We start from the raw sequence: 25,221 nt of genomic DNA on the forward strand, positions 1-25,221 counted from the left end.
CTGCTGGAGACAACCTCAACATTTAATTAACCATCACTTGTTAAAAAATGTCTTGTTTGCTCACCAATGTGATAACAGCATTTTCTCGGGTAGCATGTCAAGATAAAGAGTTTTTAACAAGCTTATGATTCGCATAATCGAATGTATGAATGTATGAATGTATGAATGCATGTCAGCCGTGATGATTGGTGCATCCAAAATTGTTCGGATAATTTATTTCATAATATATCTTAAAACAAGAGAAAAAATCTGCCATTTAGGTGACATAATTTCACTTGTTTCCAGTTTTCTTCAGTCAAGTGTAATTTTCTTGATATGAGTGATCGGCCTTATTCTGCCTTGTTTCAAGGTACTGACACTTGTTTCTTGAAATTCCCAAAACATGTGAAAGTGCATCAGAAACAAGTGGAATTATTTCACCCCATTGGCAGAATTTTTCAATTGTTTTAATGAAAATGAGATGTTAAGACTCATTATGAGACTAAATGACTTGTTAAGATGGACAGTTTTTTCAATGTAGGACTCAGCACTCCCAGCAGTCTGATTACCAGTATCCATTCACTCATGCACGTGCATACACACACTCGCCAGCCGCGCACACACACACACACACACACACACACACAGACAGACACACACACAGTGAAAAGACAGCGCTGGCCCAGTGTGTAATTACTTATAGAGAGTACCACGCTCTGTTTGTCTGTGTGTTGGTCGGTTTGTTTGTCTTTGTTGACGTGTCAGTGTCAATCTGCATATTTACTTGTGTGTGCATGTGTTTCTGTGTGCTTGTGTTTTTTGGTGTGTGTGTGTGTGTGTGTGTGTGTGTGTGGTGCTTTGTTATGGCAATTGCACCAGCAGGTTGTTCTATCCAGGTAATTGTGGTTTTCGAGATATTGGCAGCCAAAGAGCATCATCTTTAGGAATAAGTTGAGGATTAAGCTACGGGAGTAGACCGTGGGATCCATTAGTTCTCATACAGATACCCACACACACACACACACACACTCAGAGAGGTGAGTGCACTTGAGAGTAAATAAAAAAGACAAAAATCAGCATAAATAAATAAGAGATCATACACGTAAAAGGCAAGCATCACACACAGCATCTAAAAGATCACACATACAGACACACACACACACACACACACACACACACACACACACAGCTCTAAGAAATACAGATTATTGTCATCCAGTGGATCAGGATTTTCAACCCTAACAGAAGAGATTGTAATTTTAGACCACCTACTGTGTGTGTATGTGTGTGTGTGTGTGTGTGTGTGTGTGTGAGAGAGAGAGAGAGAGAGAGAGCGAGAGAGATAGGGGGAGAGAAAGAGAGGGAGAGAGGGAGAGAAATAGCGTGTCATTAATCTTTCACACACAGGATTGGGGAGGCAATCTGTGGGCTATCATAGATGATACATGGCCCGCTATAGAATAACTCGCCTGTTGCATACCAACACACACACACACAACCACACACACACACACACACACACACACACAGTCACACAGCCACAAACACACATGCACTCTCATACAGACAGGTGACAGAGTGTCAGGGTGTCGTGCTGTGCACGCTCACCCACGTGCGCTGAAATACACTCATACCACTAAATATGTGCATATATATACACACACACACACACATGCATGCATGTTCACTCTCACACTTGGTTTAATCTGAATCAAGCATGCTTCATCAACCTCCAGTACGTACACATGCTCCCCCATCCCTCCAAGGCCAGACGCTGGTTCATATATTCACTGACATTGCCATCTCTCTCTCTCTCTCTCTCTCTCTTTCTCTCTCTCTGTCTCTCTCTCCCTCTCCCTCTCCCTCTCTCACACACACACATCAAGGACAACACGTTTAGAGATAGACATGTTTTTAATCATGTCATCCTCGACTTCGTTTTTTCATTTCCTCTGCAGGGCGATTGTCTTGCATACCCTCTAAGATACAGAACCATTGTAGACTGTCTTGGATTAAAAGCTCTGCTCTGGCCACACTACTGCCTTTGTTTACATGGTGATTTGTTGGATCGGCAACATTGTTTGCTCTGGAATCTATTGCCTGCACCTTTCGTAATAGGACTGACCATATTTAACAGCTGGAGATGAGCTGTGCATGTATTTTGAGGTTGTAAAAGGTTTGTTTACATTTGAAATGTTGGGGTAAAATAGATCTGTGTTTGGAGATTTGGGGTGGATGGGTTGGGCTAAGACACAAAAAAGCTTGTTTTCCATCTAAAAGTCAACCTCTTCATGAACATATGCGAATATAACCAAACTTTACATGGTCAAATAAGCTCCAGATTGTATCTGAAATTGCTGTGAAATTGGTTGGGTCAGCCGTTTCTAATGCTATAGCCCCTATGATCTATTTTGTGCTTTCCTTTGGATGAATTTTCGAGTTCATTCCCCACAAAAATATCCTCCCTCTTGATAGATAATGACTTGATAAATTTCATTCAGTATCAGTAGTGAAAGGAAATAATGAAACATACAGATTGAAAATTGCTCAGGCAGGCTATAAGGTCATCACACAAATCATTTGATAGTTCCATGTTTAGAGAAAAACATACGCAGGTAGGTTTAGGTTTTCACATAGCACCTTTTTAACTGTGACCAGCAGCTAGTAGGCCTATATGTCACTCTGTCGGTCAGTCGGTCGGTCCCAGAAATTTCTAAAAACTCTAGTATATGTAATCTATTGTTGGCAAATATCAAGCAGTATGCTTCATAGTCCTGAACAGAACCTGATCTGGATTTCCCCTCCAAACGTCCTGCCTGGCCTGGTCCTTCTCAAAGCGCCAAATTACGTGCTTACGTGCAAGAAAACATGCATTTACAGAGAATAAATCGAATGTGTCCTTAAAAAAAGGATTCAGGATTTCCTAGTGGCTAAATGGGCCAATATGTACTCATATTGTCATGGTTACAGATCCAGCTGGTAACCTTTTATAACATGGCCTGGGTGAATTCTGATTGGCTGGGAGGGTGCTGATTAATTTCAGATAACTGCAGGGGTCCAAAGTAATCTCATCACCATTCTAATGAATGTTTTATAAAAATGTATGCATTCCACTGAGTTATCAGTTGATGCACTCAGCATGAAATACTGTGTGATCTTGTACTGCTGTGGATGAATTTATAGACCTAAGGAATCTGTCAGCCAGATATCTTACTTTGAACAACATAGAGATAGAAAAGCAATTTGGTGTCTACGACTGCAGCATTTATTCAGTTTGGGATGACCACAATGTATCCAGCACAACCACCACCCATTTCAGTCAGCTGATGAACTCGAACTCAGCATTAAACAGTGTGAATTTACACTGCTGTTACACAAAAGTAAGAGCCTAAAAGTGTTTATCACCTACACACCGGCACTGGCCACTGTGAACTAGTAACTAAAAACAGAAGCTATGTTTTAAGTGAAAAGTTAGCGTCTTAAAAGCCTCAGAAGAAGTGAAACATGGTTATGACAAACCCAAACTTCAGTTCTCTCTCAGTTTGTTGCATAAGCAAACATATACTCAAGACTCCAACTTAAAAATATTCTCTTACACGCAGGTTTCTATATGGCAGGTAGGGGTTAAGTGATGTGCGTTAAAAGCTACAGTATTATGGGCTCTCATAAAACGACTGATATGCATTCCTGATTGGCCCTAAACAAATAAACCATGCCTCAGGAATCATTAATCTATATTCTTCTCTGGTATTACTGAAAGTACAATATTTCCTTTTTTCTTTGAACCTCAAAACATTGAAACAATCAAATTACAATCAATTATTTACTAAGCCTTTATCTGTAAACTGCCCTCTTTTTTGACCACACTCCAATTTTCCAGCAATGCCTACAGTCTAAGATCACAATCCTGCATTCTTCTTAAAGTTCCCAGAATTAGAGCTGTTTTTGGTGAAAAGGCATTTGATTATTTTGCACCCTGGTCTTGGAACAATCTCCAGTCAAAGCTCCAGCTTGACCATTTTATTCCCATAAATCAGTTCAAACAAATTATCCACAGTCTTATGCAAGACGTGTGTTCCTGTTTCTGATCTAAATTGTGATCTTTTCTTTTATTGTACATATTTTAGTATTTTTCTTTTTTTGTACTGCTTTGTATGTTTTATTGTGTAACCCCTGCTGCCATTTCTTGGCCAGGTCTCCCTTGGAAAAGAGATTTTGAATCTCAATGGGATTTCCTGGTAAAATAAAGGCTAAATAAAATAAATAAACATTATTTGGTTACTAATGAGACTGTGTGGTTAGGGTTAGGGTTAGACATCAATCAGAAGCTGCTGACAAAGCTCTTAAGATTTCTTCTAGACACACAATGCTTTATATGTTTGCTTGTCTGTTTTTTTTTTTGTTATTTGTGTTGCCCTCTTTCACTCTTGAACCTTCTCTCCATCTCTTCCTCTCTGTCTCTGTCTTTCTGTCTCCACCCTCCCTTGTCCTCCTCTTTTGCCTCGGCTTGCTTTCATTCACCCCTCTCTTTCTCTTCGCTCCTCCATTTAAATCACACAGTCACTCCATCACATTAGATTAGAACACTGCCACAGCTCGTTTACCAGCTAACCAATCAGATCACACGCCCTGGTTGGCCTCTCTAGGAGACCCTGTAGATCCTGTATAAATGAGTTTCTGAATACTCATCATCCACACACACCCTCCTCCTCATCATCATCATCATCATCATTATCCTCAACAAAAATAAAAAAAGAAACAGCATTAGCATCATCACTGAAATGATCATCTTTATCATAATCATATTATTATTATTATCATTATATCATCTCCATCATCAACAACAACATTGTGTTACTAACAGCTTGTAAAATGAATGTTTTAAGCTGTTCATTGAGAGCCTTGGAGCCTTCTTGTCCGTTACTTTTGAATTTGAACTAACAGCATCATGAGTACACATCTTCCTCTGCCAGTCAAAGTTAAAGTCGGTTAAAGAATCGTCTCCATTGTCGACCTAATAAGTATAAAACCAAACCCAGTCTCTCTCTCAGGAGAATCTATCTCACTATATCATGCGACTTTCATTAATTCAGATAAATAGATCAATGCCTCAAGGACACGCACTATCAATTCATATTTGTGTGTGTGTGTGTGTGTGTGTGTGTGTGTGTGTGTGTGTGTGATTGTGTGTGTGAGTGTGTGAGGATTAAGCTGTGCACTGGCTTTTGAACAGCAGGAGAATGCAGAGCTGCTCCAAAAGGTGACAATTTATGCCGAGTCAGGCGTCACTGCACCTCTCAGCTCTCTCACTCCTCTCTCTAGCGCACGCTGTCTAAGACCCTGCCCACCCTAAAAATAACTCGCTTATCACTGCCTTCACATGAAAATCTGAGATCAACAAAAAGTCACCTTCACAGGACTCTTAAAGACGGACTCATTTTTAGATAGTGTGCAGAAATATGTGGGAATCCCCCAAATTAACTTATTTTTGATAATTTAGTCTGTTTGTCTATAAGGTAGACCGAGACGGCAAATCAAAGTATACACATTTGCAGATTATTAAGGGCCTTTTTTTGGAAATGTTTCTTCACAAATTCTGTCTTACAACTTTACAATGACTGTACATTGATATTTACAATAGTACATGAGGTCGGCATGAACTGGAAGGTAGTATTGTTAGAACTCTTTTCTTATTGCTTTCAAGAGTTAAAATTGAATGGAATGATTTAGATAAATTGAATAAACTAAACTAAATAAATAAAGCAATTATTGTACCCTCTCAGGGAAAAATGTTAATTATTTTCATGCAGTCTCCATCAGTCTACTGTACATGAAAGGTTTCCAAGAGCCAGTCTCAGGTGGTTCAAAGTGAAAGGCTTTCACGTTCCCTAGAAGTGTTGATTCAGTGATTGTAAGGAAGTACAGTTCTCTAAATGGATCACAGGAATGCCATGTAACTAGGTAGGAATTTTAGTGTGAATTTTCCTTTTAACTACATATTTTTGTGTGTTTTTTTTATCAGACAGGGAAAGGAGTTAACCTGAGTGAGAGAAAAGCTAGATACACAACATTGCTCTGTTTCATTTTCTTTGAATATGATGGCCCTTTATGTTTTTTATACTTTTCTTTCTCACTCCGCCTTTCTCTGGAAGGAAGAGCAAGGAGGTTTTGCTGCACTAAAGAAAAATCTTAACATTGTTCGTTGACTACTTCCTTTTTCTGTTTCTCTCTCTTGCCCTCTCACTCATTCCAGCTCGCTCTCCTCCTCTTAACTCAATGAAAACAAGAGCATGCAAACTAAATGAATTGCCACTGCCATTTACTTTGATGCTCCCGTTCATAATAGGTAGATAAAGAGAGTAAACAAAGAGAGAGAGAGAGAGAGAGAGAGAGGGAGGAAGGACGAGAGAGAGTGAGGATGAGAGAGATGGAGGAGCGCCCAGATTACAATCTGTTTCATGTAGCCTTTGTTATTGTTTGTGTTGAATTGGTTTGAAGGTTGAAAGATAATTACTTTGGCAATGCTGTCATTTTCACGGTCATGCCAGTGGCGCCTGAAATTCCTTACAAATATATGTTGTGCTGCATATCTCTTATCCAGGAACTAACTTTAATTATGTTTTCCTTTCTCCCTTCCTTTTTTCTTCCCGTAATCCCCTCTTTCTTCCCGCTCCTCCTCCTCTGTCACTCCTCGTCTCCTTCATCCCCTCGATTCCCCTCGTCCATCTCTTCTCTTCCTTCTCCCTCCTCCTCTTCCTCGTTCCTTTTCACCCGTTCGCTCTTACTCCTCACTCACCCCTCTCCCTCCTCTTTCTTCTCCCTCCCTCGCGCCTCTCTCCCCTCTCTCCAGGTCTCTGTCAGGACGTATCGTTGGCGGTGTGTGGTGGTTCTTCACCCTCATCATCATCTCCTCCTACACAGCCAACCTGGCTGCCTTCCTCACCGTGGAGAGGATGGTCTCCCCCATAGAGAGTGCCGAGGACCTGGCCAAACAGACAGAGATCGCCTATGGGACGCTGGACTCAGGCTCTACTAAAGAGTTCTTCAGGGTAAGGACTCACCAACACACTATACTCACTCACTTGATTCCTTCAAATGCTACTTATTCCTATTAAAGGCTTAGCTGATGAAGTCGCTTTGGACAAAAGCGTCTGCTAAATGACGTAATGTAAATGTAATGAGAGGCATAGGGCCTTGACTAAGTTAAGTCAAGCCAAGACAAGTTTTTTATAAAGCACATTTAAAAACAACCAAGGTTGACCAAAGTGCTGTACAAGTATTAAAGTGCAAGAAGAAGAATAGAAACAGACAAATACAATGCAATTGATAGATCAGATAGTAATGCATACAACCCCCCAAACACATGCACAATACACAACGCATCACACACATATATACATTCACAGGCATGTCATGCAGACTCCAAGTCTAAAGAATAAAGATGGGTGTTGAGACAGGGTGTTAAAAGTGTCGATGGAGGGGGCAGATGCGGTGTGTGAGGCTGTTCCACAGTCTAGGGGCTGCAGCCACAAACGCCCGAGCTTCAGCCGAGACTGTAGAGCAGCCAAGAGATCTCTATCAGATGACCTTCCACCCTGCCAGTCCCGCCAGTGGGACCATTACAATAAATGCATGTTGCGCGGCCAAGCTTTGTTCAAACCCACAGAACTTAATTTGAACTTCTAGTCAAGATCCCAAGGTTTCCAAAGATACCAAAAATGTCATGCTGAATTACACGGAAATAGACCGATTTTTTCCATTGTATTGTATTGGAATGTGAAGCAGAATGTGACATTGTCGAACAATATGAGGAAAACGTTTATTCTACATTTGAAGCCACTTACGGAGAAAGTTGAAATCAGGGTGCTAAGGTTCGAGCGTAAGAGGTCGGATATGTAAGTAGGCGCCAGCCCATTCAAAGCCTTAAAAACAAGCAACAAGAATCTTAAAGCCAATTCTAAAGCAAACTGGGAGGCAGAGAAGGGAAGCAAGGACGGAGGTGATGTTATCTCTTTTCCTGGAGCCAGTCAAAAGCCGAGTAGCAGCGTTCTATGCTAGCTGTAGGCGGGACAAGGACGAGTGACTAATGACAGTGAAAAGGGAGTTACAATAGTCCAGGTGGGAGGAGATGAATGTGTGGATGACTTTCTCCAGATCTTGGCCAGAGATAAAGGTTTTAATTTTGGAGACGGCCCTAAGCTGAGAAAAGCTGGCTTTGACTACCGAGTTTATTGGTTTGTCAAACTTGAGGGGTGAACTAAAGATCATGCCAAGATGTTTGAAGGAGTATTTTGTATCAGAAGAGATTCTGCATCTAATTTGATAAACTAAGATTCTCAAACATTTCCAATCATGAGTAGAGTGGAATAGAGCGGAGATCACGTACCACAAAACTGTGACGTGTGGGGGAAAAATTAACTTCACCCTTTGTGGGTCAAAATGAATAAGCAAGGTTCAAGAGTCTTCTGTGGGTTCTTTATTCAGACATGCATGGTTCAGTTCAGTGTTCCAGACAAGCAACAAAGAAGTGACAAAGAACGGAGTGGAGAGAATTCACTTATATAGGTTAAAGTAAACAAAACCGTAAATCTCGGCACAGAGCCAAACCCACTTGGCTCAAAGACAACCCACAGTTCGGGCTTCTTAACTATGTGTCCACCTATAGGATCACTCAAAACCACACATAACCATATATAGTACACGTGCACGCATACATGCACTGATTACATCATTATGGTATGTAGAGAAGAAAAGACACTCTACTCTGAGAACAAAGAGTGTGTTATTCATATAAAAAGCACAATATTCATTTTATTCCTTACAGACGTCACGGGTTCGAATCCAGGCTGGGACCTTTGTTGCATGTCTCTCTCACCCATCCGGTCTAATAAAGCGAAAGAAATGGTAAAAGAATAATCGAACAAATAATAAAGAGAAATGGAGGACAGTGGAGCTGACTGGACTGGAGTAGAGTATAGGGAGGGGATAGTAGAGTGGAGTGGAGTGGACTAGAGTGGAGTAGACCTGGAGTGGCTTCACCCACTGACCCATTCACCCACACAAATTGCAATTCTACAAGCACTCATATATACCCACATAGAAATATAGACACACACACACACACACACACACACTGATGTGAATAGTGAATGCAAGTGATGCTGATAAAGATATACATTTCATGCAGACGTGGGCAAAATATCCAAATCATCTCTACACACAAACCGACTGCACAGATACTCACTTAGTCATGCTCTGTAGGAATATGCCCAGTCGTGTGTGCATGCGCATGCAGGAGCGCTTGTGTGCTCATGCATTGTGTGTGTACATACCAATTTACAGTCATGCCTCGTAGAGATGTGTGCATTAGTGTGTGTGTTTTGGGTGGGGGGGGCATGTGTCGGTGGGGCTGTAGCAGACAGTTTGTGCTTCTGTGAGCGGCTCTGGCATCATCAACATAACGAGCGGGCTGAAATCTGTGGAGGGTGAAAAAGCAATTTACTCTCCCACAGCTGAGGGGGATTCGCCACCACCATTAATTATCTGTGTGTGTGTGTGTGTGTGTGTGTGTGTGTGTGCGCGTCTACATTTTTGTGTGTATTCAAGCATGTATGCATGCATATTCAAGCACGTATGTGTATGTGTATATACATATGTGTATGTTCGTGTGCAAGCACATGCATGTGGGCAGGTGTGTATGTGTGTTTGTGGGTGTAATACTTCTCCCACAGAAGAATTTTATGTGTCTATATACAGTATATATGTATAAGTGTTTTGTATAGTGCGGATGCCTGAAGGTGACTTGCAGCATCCATTTCCTCCTTTACAGCCTCACTCATTGTTAAAGAATCTGGAAAGAGTAGCACCGCATTGTCAGACATCCATCCCTCCAAGGCCAGACGCTGCTTTATACGTGCACAGACATCATCTCTCTCTCTCTCTCTCTCTCTCTCTCTCTCTCTTTCACACACACACACACACACACAGGAATGCACTCCACATACACATACCACATACTGTACATACACATACATTCTGTGCACAAACGCAACACACAGAAAAGCAGAAACACATTTTGTCTGGGTCAGGTAGAGAAATATGTGGATAGAGAGTGAGGGATGGGGAAGAGATGAAGGAGGGATGGATGGGTGGATGGAGACAGAGAATGAAGGGAAGAAAGGAGAGATGGAGGGGATGGAGAGAGTGGGCTTTCTTTTACCTGCGAACGAGTTTGGCAGACAGAGTGAGAAATAAAGGCAGATGGAATGGGTGGAGGGAGAGAAGAGTGGGGGAGGGAGGGGAGGAGGAGGGGTCTGCTGGTCCAGTTGGATGTGAGTGACATTATTATGGGATAGGTGTCCGTCACGCACTAGCGCCACACACACACAACACACACACACACCATCCCCTAGGCGCTGGTTTCGGTGGCTGAGGCCGCGGCTTGTCTCTTGCAGAGCGACAGAATAGCACTTTATCACCGGGAGAGAAAGAGAAGAAAGAGCGAGGGAATAACAGGATGCTTGTGGAGGATGACAGTTTGACTCCCCCGCTTGTTATTTTCACTCTTGAGTACACACAACCCACACACACACACACACAGACACAGACACAGGTGCACAGAAATGTGCACATACAGACACATTCATACACACACATACACACACACACACGGTATACACAGTATATACTGTACACAATATAACACAATCTATTGTATCACAATAGACAGATTTCCTCGCAAGAGAACAAATGCAGAATCTACACCAATAGTTGCACAACTAGAAATTTATACCAGTCATAAACTCATTTAAAGTAGTAATTGATAGTCGACTAGTCAAGGGAGGCATAATGTTACATTTTTAATGTGGTTATAAATATCATTCCTTGCCAGAGGATCAAAAGGGGTTGATGGAACACACAGCATGCCACAGCAGCTGATTCATTTTAATCAAGGACTGTAGGCATATTTCCCACTGCTGACTGACTCTTGAAAATCAGCTGCAGCACCTTGCTGTACATTAGAAAGAATGGGAGCAATAAATATTGTAAAAATATATAAAACAACCTCCTAATACATTTTATACAAATCTAGTCCCAACACTGTTGTTTTTATTGTAGAGAAATGGAACAAACATGCTATGATCAATGTAAACACAATGTACAGCAGAGCCTCATTGTGCCAACATAATGCAGAAATGAATAGTACATTTTCATTTCCTCTGTTCTCAAATTAATATCCCAAATCCAGTTCATTTGTCACAATAAGCTCAGTATGTTGCAGAAGATAGTTGAACAAGCAAATCAAACATTGGGCATGATTTATTCTGTATGCTGAAATATGAACACTGCCTCCTGAAAATATCAATTGCTGCCCATCTAGAGAGAATGTTTCAGATGCTAAACAATATACACTGTAGATGGATGAACCAGAGTCGAGGGTGTTTCTGCTTTACAAACATAGATTTCTTGTATATCCTATTATTGTGTAGATGACTAGCTGATGCCTTCCTACTGCACTTGACTATTCAACAAGTCGCCAACTTCGAAACAAGGATGTTCTCATAGAAACAAGGATGGGCCATTTTCAACACAACCATGTTTCTGGTGTCTGTCTAGTTTCTTGTGTAACTTTTCAACACAGTATTTGTTACACAGCTTTGACATGATGTGTTGAAAGTGCCACAAAATGTCCATGTCCATCCAGAACACACAGCATGGATGTGTTAAAAACAACACACCATTCTTTAGGCCACATAATTCAACTCAAGGCCACCATAGAAAGTGCAAAAGGCTGAAAAACACTGAACATGTAATTGGACTAATTAAAAGACAAATTTAGAGAATGCATAGGTTACAATGTGTGAACTTGCTTTGAAGTGGCATTTTATGTATTTTTATTTAATTATATATGATCAGAAGGTTGGATAGATAAATGGATGAAAGGATGGGTATAAAGGTGATGGATGGATAGATGGATTCAAATTATAAAAGCACATAGCTGCCTACTGGTCAATGCAATAAAAACACACAAAAAAAGTTATTTTGTGGTTGTTGAGCTACTATGGTAACAGTTTTGGGAAATCCTGAATCCTGTTTCGGACAATTGCTTGAAAGCTCAGTGGTAGGGACACATTGTCCAAATAGTCTGAAAACTTCCCTAGCTTACCCTTACAGCTATCTATGGCTATTTAACAATAACATGGCTATCTTCCTCTCTGTCTGTCACCCTCGCTCTTCCCTTGTCTGTCTCTCCCTCCACTGGACCACCAAAACCATAATCTACAAGAACATTAGGTCTTGTATTTTAGCCAAATGACAGCCTGTTAATCCTTAACTCACCTCTGCTCTCTCCTCTGTCTCCTCCCCCATCCCAGCGGTCCAAAATAGCCGTCTATGAGAAGATGTGGTCATACATGAAGTCCGCCGAGCCCACGGTCTTCACCAAAACCACAGCCGAGGGCGTGGCGAGGGTCCGCAAGTCCAAGGGGAAGTACGCCTTCCTCCTGGAGTCCACCATGAACGAATACACGGAGCAGCGCAAGCCCTGTGACACCATGAAAGTCGGGGGGAACCTGGACTCCAAAGGATACGGAATTGCCACCCCGAAAGGCTCACAGTTAAGGTGGGTGGAGTAGTGTAACAATAGGAAACAGTAGCAAAGCTGATACTGTACTATTGCTATGGTATTCCACCTACCCTGCTGTGCCTTTTATTCTACTGGATGTGTCATAGTTTGACCTATCACTGCTGTCAGATGAAAACATCTCTCCCCTAAAAAATGTAGAAATTAAGTAAAACTGGGTATTTTTTCCCATTGATGGCAATGTATTTTTTTAAATCTATGCTTTGGATTTTGATTGGCTTTCACGCGCATCAAGGGTCAGGAGACTAACTCTTATAAAGAACAAGTCACCAGTCAAATTTAAGGACAATTCATGTAGAACTCCAAAGGCAAAAAAGGAGTTACAAGGTTTTCACCCAGCGGCAGTGATATGAGTGTGTTTGGATATCAGTATGCAGATTGTGTAATTCATCATTCTTCTTCTTCTTAATCTCTTGGTTTCTTGATTTCCTTCTCTTTCTCATTCTGCCTTCTGCCTTTCTTACTTTTCCCCCCCTCCATCTCTCTCTCAGTCGCTCTCTTTTTCTCTCCCTTCCACCATCTGTCTGTTAACTTAGGGGCTGTTAGTTCCATTGCTGTCTCCTGTCTCCTGTCACTGTCGCGTCACTCATCCGTCCCTCCGTCCCTCCTTCCCCTCTTGTTGCTCTTTCACTCACTCTTTTTCTCCGCAGGGCCACCTTACAGGTAACGCTGTCCATTTGTCTGTTGTCTCGCTGTCTCACGTCTGCGTTCCTTTCATCCGCAGAGACAGAGATGGTAGTCATGATGATGATGATGATGATGATGATGATGATAGCTGGATTATGAAGGAAGAAAGTTATTGACTGACTGTCGCCATGGGGAGGGGCAGAACGCCAGACTGTTGCCACTAAATCCGGAGCCACAAGGGGGAATTTATAGATGAACAGGAAACAGAAAGTGAGAAACAGGAAGTAGAGGGGCGTGGCCAACGGGGGGACTAGAAACTAAACAAACAGGATCCCACATCAAAAAATATAAAGTCAGAAATGAATCAGTAAATGTTCAATTAAATTCTAATTAAATTAGGCTCATTTATAATGTTCGCAAAAACGTTTGAATGCTAATTGGACAATGCAAAATTAAAACCCAAACCCAGAAGTAGTCAATAGTTAATTATCAAGAATGCATGACCGTGTGGGTGTGCAGGTTTAATAGAGAGTAAGAGATGGAGGCAGAGAAGGAGAAATGAGTGGCTACTAGTGAGGTTGCTCCTCCCTTAAAGGGACAACATGACTTGAATTTTAGTTTTGATGTTTTTCCTCACTTGACACTTGTTTTTCTGGCTTGTTAGCTTGTGCCTAACAGTCCCTATAGGTTTCAGTGAGGAATGCTAACAATGCTAACAAGTCATTTTTCAGGCAACCGAGGGACCAGAGTAGAAACTTTGTTCTCACAAAGTGCCCGCTGAAGAAAAATAACTGACTAATTCAGCAAAGCTGGACCACTTGCTGTCCCTTCTCTCGCTCCATCTCTTTCTGATAGTATTTCAACTTTGCCTCATGAACGGCAAAACACAAACAGCACACCTCACATCCTGTCCTATAACTTCCCCCTGTGTATGGTGCAAAGAAGTCCCTCGAAACCCCAGTCACTTTAGTTCCTCCTTTGCTATTCAGACAAAGGTTTTTCCGTTTCTGAGGGAAAAGTGACAGACAGCGGGTGGATAGCTCCCATTTCCAGCCCCCCAAACGCATTGCTGGGACTATCCTCGGTTGTCTCTGGCTTCTCCCAGTCAGCGGAAACCCAATCTATCAGTTGCATGCATGTGGCTGGGAGTGTGCACGTCAGGTGAGCTGCCCCTTCCCTCGGTACAATAATCAGAGTGCTAATGTGAGCTGATGATGTTGATGATGAGAATGAATAGTATGCTAATTAAAATTAGTATCATGAATATATTATTTTAGCTATTTTTGATATGATTATTGATATGTTAATGTTATTATCATGACTCAAAAGGAATATGTTTGAAATGTTTTTATCCATACCTCTCTTATTTTGATGAGATTTTTCATGGCTTGTAGATCACCCTGGAGAACACTGTCTCTCTCTGAACCTCTCAATGCATCAGAGGTTGTCTTTATTCAGCGAGCCCATCTATCTATCTACATAGAAAGTGTTACGCCTTTAAAATTAGCATTGGCCCAATAAATCATTCTTCATTTTGATAAAGTGTTCAAAAAGCTAATACTGTTGGGTAATAAATATACAAATATAATTTCCAGCCAGTAAGCAGTGCTTTTTTCTAGTATTGCTTAGCAATAAAGTTTAGTTCCAGGAAATAGAAAGTAAATAGATACAGATAGCAGACAGGCAGCAAGATGGACAAATCACTGACTGCCAGACCAACAGAAAGACAAATAGTGAGAATTTTTTTAATCTTTATTCATCCAGGGAAATTCAACTGATCATGCTTCCTCTTTTCCAGCAATGCCCTGCTTCATATTCATACATACAATTCATATACTGTCTTTTACCGTTGGCCACTGAGCAGCTCCACTGTTGGAGGTTCAGTGCCTTGCTCAAGGGCACCGCGACAGTAGTTGTTGAGGGAGGGGAGAGTATTATTCATTCACTTCCCCCAACCACATCTTCCCAGCTGGTCGGGGGATTTGAACGGGCAACCTTCTTGTCACAAGCCTGCTTCTCTAACCTCTAGTTTACCGTCTCATTCTAGGCGTCTATTGTCGCCTAGAATGAGATAGGACTTTCAGATAGACAGCCATACAGACAGAGGGACAGACTAACAAACAAGGCAGACAGACTGCAGCAACCTTTTTGTGGAGATGAACCCAGCTGATTACAGCATCTCAAAGAGAGAAGAGGGCAGATCAGAGGATGGTGACAAAGAGGAGAGACAGAGTGGAAAGCGTTTTGCAGGCAGTTGTAAAGGAGAGAGAGAAATGCTGGAGAAAAAGAGAGAGGGGACAAAATAAAATTATAAAGGAAGCACAGAGAGTAAGATGACAAAATCATGCAGCTCTCACAGCCCTGTTTTGTAGACATGTGAATCACTGTTGTGAACATGATTGAAGCCTTGTATCTAACAGTGATGGTACACAGGCAACATTTTGAGGCAATTGAGATAGACAATAGCGGCTTCAGCAGGAACAGTGATTGGTAAATGGCATGAATTCAAAGTGGACAACATAATGGTCATTAAAAATACTGCTGGTCATTGTTGTTGCCACTGCTGTTTGTCTACGTTGCTTCAAAATGTTGTCGGATTATCTTGGTCTTTAACATACATGGAAGTCATACAAGTACACTTATAGTTAAACAGATTCATTTATGTTCCATTTCTCCACAGTGACCCCATGCAGTTGCACCCCCTCCCTTCATAAACATCCCAAATATAAAGAGCTTAGCTGAATACATACGCACACCCAGCATGAATGTGTGATTTTTAGCCCTCTGTGTCCCTGATTTTTTGTTTGGAGGTCATTCCCCTCAGGGGTGTGAGCAGGAGGGCTGTAGGGGATCTGAGCCACACACACACACACACACACACACACACACACACACATATACACGCACACACACACACACACTCACACAGACTAGCAGGAAGCTAACAGAGGAGCAGGAGGAGACAAGAGCACCATCAGCAGGCTGCTAAGACCTGGTTAACACACTTTATACCAGCAATCTGACACTCACTGTGGAGCAGCCTCTGTTAGAGGGGCCCGGTACATGAGAGAGAGAGAGGGAGTGAGAGAAAGAGAGAGAGAGGAGGGATAGACAAAATAGATAAATAACTGGAAGGATGGAAAAAAGACAAAATGAGATAAACAGAAATAATGTTAAAGAACAAACTGTTAGGGGGAAAGAAACAGAGAGAGAGAGAGAGAGAGAGAGAGAGAGAGCGTTGTCTGGGGTGCATCGCTCCCCACTAACCCACCTTCTTCCCTCACCCCTCTGCCTTCCTCTCCCTCTGCTCCTCTTCCTCCCCGTTTCCCTTCCCCCTCCCTCCCTTTGGCTGTGGACCCCGTCCATCTTGTCTGTCTGTCCCTCCCTCCTCTGCTCTGACCAAACTATCTTATCTGTCCCTCCTTTTTATTTAAAGAAACGCGGTCAACCTGGCCGTGCTAAAGCTCAACGAGCAGGGCCTGTTGGACAAATTGAAAAACAAGTGGTGGTATGACAAAGGAGAATGTGGCAGCGGGGGAGGGGATTCCAAGGTTAGCCCTCACTGTCTGCCCCCCCCACCACCACTAGGGGCCAAGGGGGCCGCTCACCGGCTGGGCAGCCCGCGACGGCCCCCCGCCCCGGGGAACGTAATGCACGCATCTGCCCTGGCACAGAGTCAAGCAGCATACAGGGAGGGCAAAAGTGACATCTTAAGTCTCCTGAGACAACCCACAGCCTAAAAAATAGGTATAACGTTGCATCTGTTGTCACCCGTGTGTGCCTTTTTGTGTAAAAGGTTCAGACCCAGCGACAAAGGTACAACGCTCAAGCTTGTTGAGTCTCCTCAGACAACCTGCACTCTCAGAAAAAACGGTGCATTACTTTCTGGGTAATGTAAGATAAAGAAATAGATTTTCCATTTTCATTTTTATTGCAATTTGGGCCCGAGTGACAAAAGGTACAATTGTTTTACCTTTTTTTTCTCAGAGTGTGCTTCCACCCTGGCCAGAACCAGGGCAAAATATGGGATTAATTTATTTTGAATGGGCAGAAAAAAAACAAAAAAACACTTGATTTATCTTATCATGCAGGAAAATGTGTCCACTGTTGAGGGTGCTTAATAAGTGTCTGGCAAGATAAATCAAGTGCGACTCACGTAGTTGAAATATTTAAAATCCCAATCAAATGTATTTGGCCCTGGTCTGGTCTAGCATGGTTTCTCTCTGGAAGGACAGAGTGCGAGGAGATGTAGAGGGGGGGTGAGTAATGGACAAATGCAGAGAGAAAGAGGAGAGCAAATACTGTCAAGGCAGGAATATTCGCCCCCTAGTGGCAGCTCTGGGGAGAGGAAAGAAAGTGAGGAGAGCAGCAGGGAGAAAGGCATAAGTGAGAGCAAATTGAGAGAGCGATTGAGAGATGTCAAGGTAAACACTATTATTCCATCAACAGCAATACTGTTGGTCAGCTTCATGGCAGGTGAAACAGGTTTTAAACCAGTTTAAAGGGAAAAAACAGGCCCAAGTGAAACTGTAACTCTGATTCTTTTAGGCTCAGATTGATTCAAGGCACAAGGAGGGATGAATTATTGATAGGAGCAACACACAATCACAGGCTAAAGTTTCCTACTGCCCCTGTAGGTTTAGGTATTGTTAGGATTTCATCAATTCTACAGTATTTTTTCTACTTAATACAGTCCTGTAGCATTTCTCTTAATGATCATTTTGTTAAAGAATCACATTTAATGATAGATTTCTGTGTTTTATGACTTGTACTTGGCATAACATAAAACTACTTTCTGATGATTTTTAGCTCCTAACATTGAAAACAATGTTGTTTTTTGTCAACTGTTCAAATTCTACCTCATCTATTTTTATGCAGAACTATCAAATACTCTTGTTAGGAATTAAGCAACTTAGTCAAAATGAAAGGTAAAACAATTTTCCCGCCCACCACCCCTCCCCACTGCCCCTAAAATTTAAATAAATTGCCCCACTGTATGTTACTGTAAGGTACAGGGCACAATGAAGAGATTTATTAGGGAAGGGAAATGGGATCTCAGTGCAACAAGAAAAGATCATGCCCATAATAAGATAACAGCTTCCTCTGGCCTCCAAAGGCATTGGAGTTTATTAAATCCTCAGCCCCACATCCAAACCTCCTCACTGTATCTCACTCGCCCAGTCAAAGCACAGTGCTAGCCTGCCGCCAATAGTCCTGGCTTAACAGTACTTGCCTCTGGTTCAGTTTAGCATCAGCTGGGGCAGCATGGGTGTGTTACCTGAAGTGACAAAGGGGGGTCCCACTCATATGTCTGTAGCTCGCCTTAGCCCCTCGCTCCCCCCTAGCCCCTCCTCAATGAGCATACACACATGTACTCAGTGGGATCCAGACTAGGTCACTTGATGTAAAAAAAAAAGTACCTTTCTATGTGACTGAGCTGTGCAATGCAAATGTGAAATACCCTAATAACATAAAATAACATGACCTATGATGTTATTTATGTTATTTTTACACGCGAAGAACCCCGGTAAACCTTGCAGTTTTGAAACTGAGCGAAGCAGGCGTCTTAGACAAACTGAAAAACAAATGGTGGTATGACAAGGGAGAGTGTGGACCCAAGGACTCTGGAAGTAAGGTCAGTCTCACGCTGCTGCGGCCCACAGAACGCTAGCCTGAAACTCTCATCCTGAATACGCTCCAGATTACTGCAACTATTGTTTAGCTTAGCAATAGCATTTGCAATACCATCTCAATTAGCCTGAAACTTATTTTGAATACGCTCCATGTTAGACTGTAATTGTTTAGCATTTAGTTATTACCTACATTTTGCCTATTTCTGTTTTGATGGCATACATTGGACCACAGACATTTGCCTGAATGTGCACCAGATTAGATTTAAATTGTTGTTTGATTAATTTAGCAATACCATCTCCATTACAATTAGCATTACAAATATGATCTAAATTTTGATTATCATTATACAATAGTCACTTTCATGTTTTTATTACATACACCCACAGGTTCTAGCCTGAAACTCATCCACCAGATGAGAATGCAACTGTTTCATTAGCTTTAGCATTAGCAATACCATCTTTTATGATTAGCATTAGCTACTGGCTAGCTTTCATATTTCTGTTTTAATCAGAACTACCTCTAGTTTTACAACTTAGGTTTTTATTAGTACTGTTATTGGCTATTTAAGTGCTAAAACTAATTTATACCCCATCGCTTTCAATGTTAAAACTTTGATGTAGAAATGGAAGCTATATTTGAGAGTAGAAGAGAAGTTCTTCAAATAGGAAGGAGTTTATCAGACATGTTTAGAATATAGAACATGAGAGCTGTTCTAGATTTTTAGAATACTGGAGCCTTTGAGTGTGACTAAAACTGGAATGAAATGCCATCACCGCTCAGATAAAAGCCTGCTCTATGATTTATTTATAAAAATTAACATTTTTAAACTTACTTGTTAAATTAGATGTTAATTCATGCTGTGATTTAACTATGTTGCAGTTGTAGAAATGTGGAGTGTGCTGTACCCTATTGTAGTAGTTGTTGTGGTGATAGTGATACTAACTCTAGTTGCCATTGTAAAAGTAGAATGTTAGTGATAATTACAATAAAGTGATACCTATATGCACTATTATGTATTTCCAGTTGTATAGAATAGTACAGTCGTAACTATAGAACACCAGAACTTTTCTGTGAACCTGACTGCTTTTTTCTATATCTGACAATCTCCATTTCTCTGTGGTGTCTAACCCTGTGTACCCTATTATCCCTGTCTGCTTTTTCCCACCCCTTTTCCCCTCCCCTTCCCCTTGCTCTCACCTCTTCCCCCTCTACCCCCCGCCACCTGCCTCCTCACAAGCCTCTCCTCCTCCTCCCCCTTCTCTCTTACTCTCCTCTCCTCCCATCTCAATTTTTCCCTCTCCCCTTCACCTCCCATCCCACCACCCTCTGCCTCCCCTACCCTTCCTCTATCACACCCTCTTCCTCTTCCACCCACCCTATCCATCCGCTGTCCACACCCCGCCCCACCCGTCCCCTTTTCCTTCTCACTCCCTCTCCATCTCTTCTCCTTCCCCTCCACTTCCCTCTCACCTCCCGACACCCCTCATCTACCGCCGCCAACCCCACTCTGCTATCTCCTTTTCCCCAACACCCGTCCCCTACTCCCTCTCCACCCCACCTCCCCACTCCCGCTCTCCAGGACAAGTCGTCCCAGGCTCTGAGCCTGTCCAACGTGGCAGGGGTCTTCTACATCCTTGTGGGAGGCCTGGGCCTGGCCATGCTGGTGGCCCTGGTCGAGTTCTGCTACAAGTCACGGGCCGAAGCCAAGCGCATGAAGGTGGACCTTAGCCCCCCCCACTGCCCCAGCCCCTCCCCCAGCACCCAGAATCTAGCCACTTATAGGGAGGGGTACAACGTGTACGGCTCCGAGGGGGTCAAGATATAGGGGTAGGATTTAGAGGCTCCCATATAGGTGGGGTAATGGTGGTGTTGATTATGGTGGTGGTGCTGTAGATTATTGTATTGTCGATGTAGATGTTGTTGCAGCAGCCCCACGCAACCGTGCTGTTGTTAATGTGGTGATGAGGATGTGGTCAAGCATTGTGGAACCAATGTAATTTTTCATTATTTTTTTTTCTCATGGTGAAAGCTACGTACAGTATGTTTCTTATTTTTGCTGTTTTGTTTATTATTGGCCTAATATTTTCTTCGATTTTGGGTTTCGATTTGGTTTGTGTTCTGTTATGGTTGTTATGTTTCATTACTTAGCACTTCACCCCGGGCTAGATTGGGGTTAGCTTTGTGTGACTACAGATTTGGTTCCATCGTCTTTGGCTGCAGATGATGATGATGGTGATGATGATGATGATAGTGATGGTGATGCTCTTGGCTGATGACTTGACTAGGCACCTGCATTGTACTCTTAGCTAAGAATAAACAAAAATAATAATGGAGCGGGGATGCACAACTCCATCTTCAGGGACTGCCACTGTATTATATCCATTTCCCCCATTGCCCTTAGGTACAGTTTTCAGTATTGACCACAGAATAAGAATGGATATCATGGTGTATCATGGTAATCAGTTTTGGTATACATCACAACATGTCTCAACTTAATCTGTCAAACTACTACCCAAAACCCTTCAAAGCATATGTTGAGATTTTAACTTGGTTAAGTTATTATGACATTGTAATAACAGTCTACATTGGTACTTCATTTACCTGACTGCTTAACAGCTTGTTAGCCTTCCTCATTGAAAACAAGTAAGTGAAGAGGCTATACTGAAACATTGCCATCCACAATGTGATAGATGTCTGGTAAAGAAAAATAACTGACTGAAATTAGCACGATTAGTCTTTCTCAACAATGTAACCAGACATTCCTCAATAATTCCTGGAGTACTGTTGCAATGTAGGAGAAAGGCCTTCAGTCGTTTGTGAGGTGAGAATGAAAGCAAAAATTCCAGTGTTTGTTCAGCGCCTCTTAAGACTGGGTCACACTGAACCAGTTCAACAGGGTGAATCTGGGGTTTTGACTGCTTGAAGTTTTTGTTGAATGTGATTTCTCAAAGTACTGACTCATTCTTGTCCAATCAAGGTAACATACCTTCAAAATAAACCAGTCCAATAGTGTGAAGTTAGGGAAAAAAATTAAATAGCAAGGCCACTCCTTGCCCAGCGGCACTTTTTAATCACTCTTAATCCATAGATACTAGTCAAGCTACCCCCAGTCCCTTCACAACATGCAAAGGGGTTCACTCTACAATGCATAAATAAAGCATAAATACTTGAATGTTAATGACAAAATGTCTTCCACCAAACAGTTCTTGTAGTAGGCTTTAAACGGCTTCAAACATAACTCAATCAAGCAGAACTGAGGACTGGAAGTATTGGTTTGTAAATGTCTCCGACCAATCACAAGGTATACAAAATAAGAGGCTTGATTTGTGTCATCTTGTGCGCACATTAGCTAGTGTTTTGTTCACTGTTGCATCCACTTGTATCAGACAAGTTATGAGGAGCAGGTAGCAGGTGTAACAAAGGAATGAGGGAAAACCCAATGAACATTGACCTTTCCCCAGCTCTGATGGCTAGTAGCAGCACTATTCCCCATCCATATTCCTTTATGTTTCATCTGTAAACTGGAGTTGTGCACCCCTGCCTTAGACAGCCCAACCAGAAAACATCTTGACGTATTTCACCCCCGACAACGTCCAAACAGCCCAGTTACTTACTGTTACCGTGGAGGAATAACTGATCAAGCAGACACTTCATACAGAATGGCTACTTAGTGATGTTGTTGTTAAAAAAAAGTTTACTGATGTAGAAGAGCAATTAACTGAAATGAAAGGAAACATTGGTAGAACTTCATTTTGATGATCTGCTAACAAACTTCATAGGCATTCTCAGGCCACATTAGATGGTTTGATCACAATGAGAAACATAGCAGTGTCAATACAGTACCCAGGATGCATAATGGAGAGCTACAACATATTCTGTACATAGAATATTGACTGTTAACTTGGTGCCAACTCCAAAGACCTGGATGAAGCATTAAGATCCCCATTTATAAACCATATTGAGGCTCATGGACTTGACCTCAAAGCAAAAAACCTAGAATATAAAAATAGCAAATTTTGTGGACTCGTATCATGTTTGTCTGAACTTAATCATCCAAATGAGTGTCAAGTTATATAAATACTATCAGTTCCGAACCACTGTCAACCAGTTCTGAACAGGAAATGTACGTCGATCCCCTAAAAATCATCCTGGGTACTTTTAGAGTCACCTTTTCCATCTTTTCTATTTGGCTCTCAGTTGAGCTGTACATCAGCATGACAGCACACATTAAAAGAGGGGGCGGCAAACACTCTATTTCTGGCAATGGGAGACAGTATTGGCTGTTTGTTAATACAGAGTGGACCATTCCAGGGATTAAGAATAGCACACCTGAATGCTTATTTTCAGATGTTTTCTCCAGTAATCCATGTATCCAAAAGTAGTCCAAAGAATTTCTACATATCTACATATAAAGGCCAGTGAGTAGTTTGTAAGCAGAACATCAAATTGCTGTATTTCGGAAAGCGATGAGGTAACTGAGCACATGTCTGTCATGGATGCCAAACCGCAGCATCCAACCATGTTTCCTTTCCTAGCACTATTTACAGAGGTTAGCCTCTCGGGTTATACAATGTTGAATACCGCTGTCTCTGTGTGAAGACCCTATAACTCAGGTACAACAAAATTTGGATACATTTTGAGAATTTGAGGAAGTTTCAGAATCCTAGCACCAACAAAACCTACTCAAAATTGCGTAATCTCAAAAAATGCATGGGCATCATGCTGAAAATAAGGCTTGTTGGCTCTCAGAGATACAAGGTTTTCATCCTACAGCAGCAACACAAACTTTACTGAAACATCAGGGAGTAGCGTGTTCCTGTGAAGTGTCACCCTTCTCTGAGCAGTATAGCCAGTCGATCCCTCTCTATAAATCTGAAACCTGGAAATAAAATCACTCCTTCGTGTCTTCCCTTTGTCTTTCCAAAATCCTCACCTTCCAAATCCTATCCTTTCAAATCCTCACCTTATCTTTTTGGGATTATTGAAAACCCAGACCCCAGAAATGCATGGTCACCTATGAAATGCAGATGTCTACAACCTGAACCTACTTGTCTACTTTGTACGTCTTCGTTGATTGTTGCCTGCTTTTTAGTTTATTTCCGCCTTTGTAAAATGATTTTAGTGTTTGCACAGCATAGCCTGTTAGTTTGTGAGATGTGAATGTGTGTTTTAGGGTGCGTTCACACCAGGCATGTTTAGAGCGGTTCAATCCAACTCTGGTGAGAACAATGCCATTTGAACTCTGGTGCGCAACAAATAACCACACCAGGGCCTGCAAATGCTCGCTCCTCTTCCAGGCGACCTGTGCGGTTAGCTAGGAGTGAGAACGTAATTGCAACTAAAGGAAATTAGCCAAAACATATGGTTTTATGAGTATATTTGTTGTTCGACCATTGTTCCATACAGTTTTATGGGTATGGATGAATGTTGACATCTGATAGCCAGCAGTTACTCATGCTGGGAAAGCCTAGCATAACAAATGGAAAAGAGCACAGACAAGTCCATCATGCTTACTTAAAATTAGAGGTACTGGAATCAGATTTGTTTTGACTCACCCTGCTCTCCAGGTGCCAAAATCTCCTATCTCGCAGGATGACAGGTTACCAAAACTCTGTCCACTAAACAAGACCTGGTTCGCTTGTAATTGGGCAGTGTGAACCTAAATTAACCAAATACAAAAATGCAACAAAGTCAACTTTGGACCAAAATAAAACAAACTGTAGGTGTGATCGCACCCTTTCTGATTGTTATAGACATGTGTACTGGTGTGTGTGTACATGTGCGGGCACATGCACGAGTGAGGGTTTGTGTGTGTGTGTGTGTGTGTGTGTTTGTGTGTGTGTGAGGGTGAGGGTGTGCACATGCAGTCCTGCGTGTTTGTCTGCGAGCGGTTACAGTTATTGTATATGCTTCCATGTATATGAGTATTTTCATACAAAATCTCCACTCTGCCTCCCCTCCCTCACCTCATTGCCTCTGTCACCCTTCTCTCCATCCTCCCCTCCGTCTCTCCTTGTATAGCTGTCGTTTTCTGAAGCCATGCGGAACAAGGCCCGTCTGTCCATCACAGGAAGTGTGGGGGAGAACGGGCGTGTCCTGACGCCAGACTGCCCCAAAGCCGTGCATGCTGGCCACGCCTCCCTCCGACACCCCGGCCTTGCAGTGGTCTCCTCCGGACTGCCCTGAAAACCAAAAACACCTGCCGTGCCTTATAAACACAAGTATACAGACTTAAACACACACACACACACACACACACGCCTACATGTGCTTACATACAACCACATATTAGCATACATACACACACACATATGTACATACATAAACATATAAAAACA

At 42.1% G+C, this 25,221-nt stretch overlaps 1 protein-coding gene across 8 annotated transcripts in view; it reads left to right on the forward strand.

Annotated features, from left to right (window-relative positions):
* gria4a (glutamate receptor, ionotropic, AMPA 4a) overlaps positions 1–25,069 on the forward strand; it is a 105,235-nt gene extending 80,166 nt beyond the window's left edge. For 3 of the 8 annotated variants that reach the window (XM_071925325.2, XM_078284061.1, XM_078284063.1), the window contains 5 exons: positions 6,830–7,028; positions 12,354–12,601; positions 16,686–16,800; positions 20,463–20,600; positions 24,905–25,069. In XM_071925325.2, coding sequence (XP_071781426.1) covers positions 6,830–7,028; positions 12,354–12,601; positions 16,686–16,800; positions 20,463–20,600; positions 24,905–25,069 — 865 coding nt within the window. Of the gene's footprint in view, positions 1–6,829; positions 7,029–12,353; positions 12,602–16,685; positions 16,801–18,769; positions 18,885–20,462; positions 20,601–24,904 lie in introns of all 8 variants that reach the window. The other 5 variants (XM_071925333.2, XM_078284062.1, XM_078284065.1 and 2 more) reach the window with 3 other exon arrangements.
* The last annotated feature ends 152 nt before the right edge of the window (positions 25,070–25,221 follow it).

This window comes from Centroberyx gerrardi, chromosome 6 (genome assembly GCF_048128805.1).
Source record: "Centroberyx gerrardi isolate f3 chromosome 6, fCenGer3.hap1.cur.20231027, whole genome shotgun sequence".
NCBI classification, from domain to species: Eukaryota; Metazoa; Chordata; class Actinopteri; order Beryciformes; family Berycidae; genus Centroberyx; species Centroberyx gerrardi.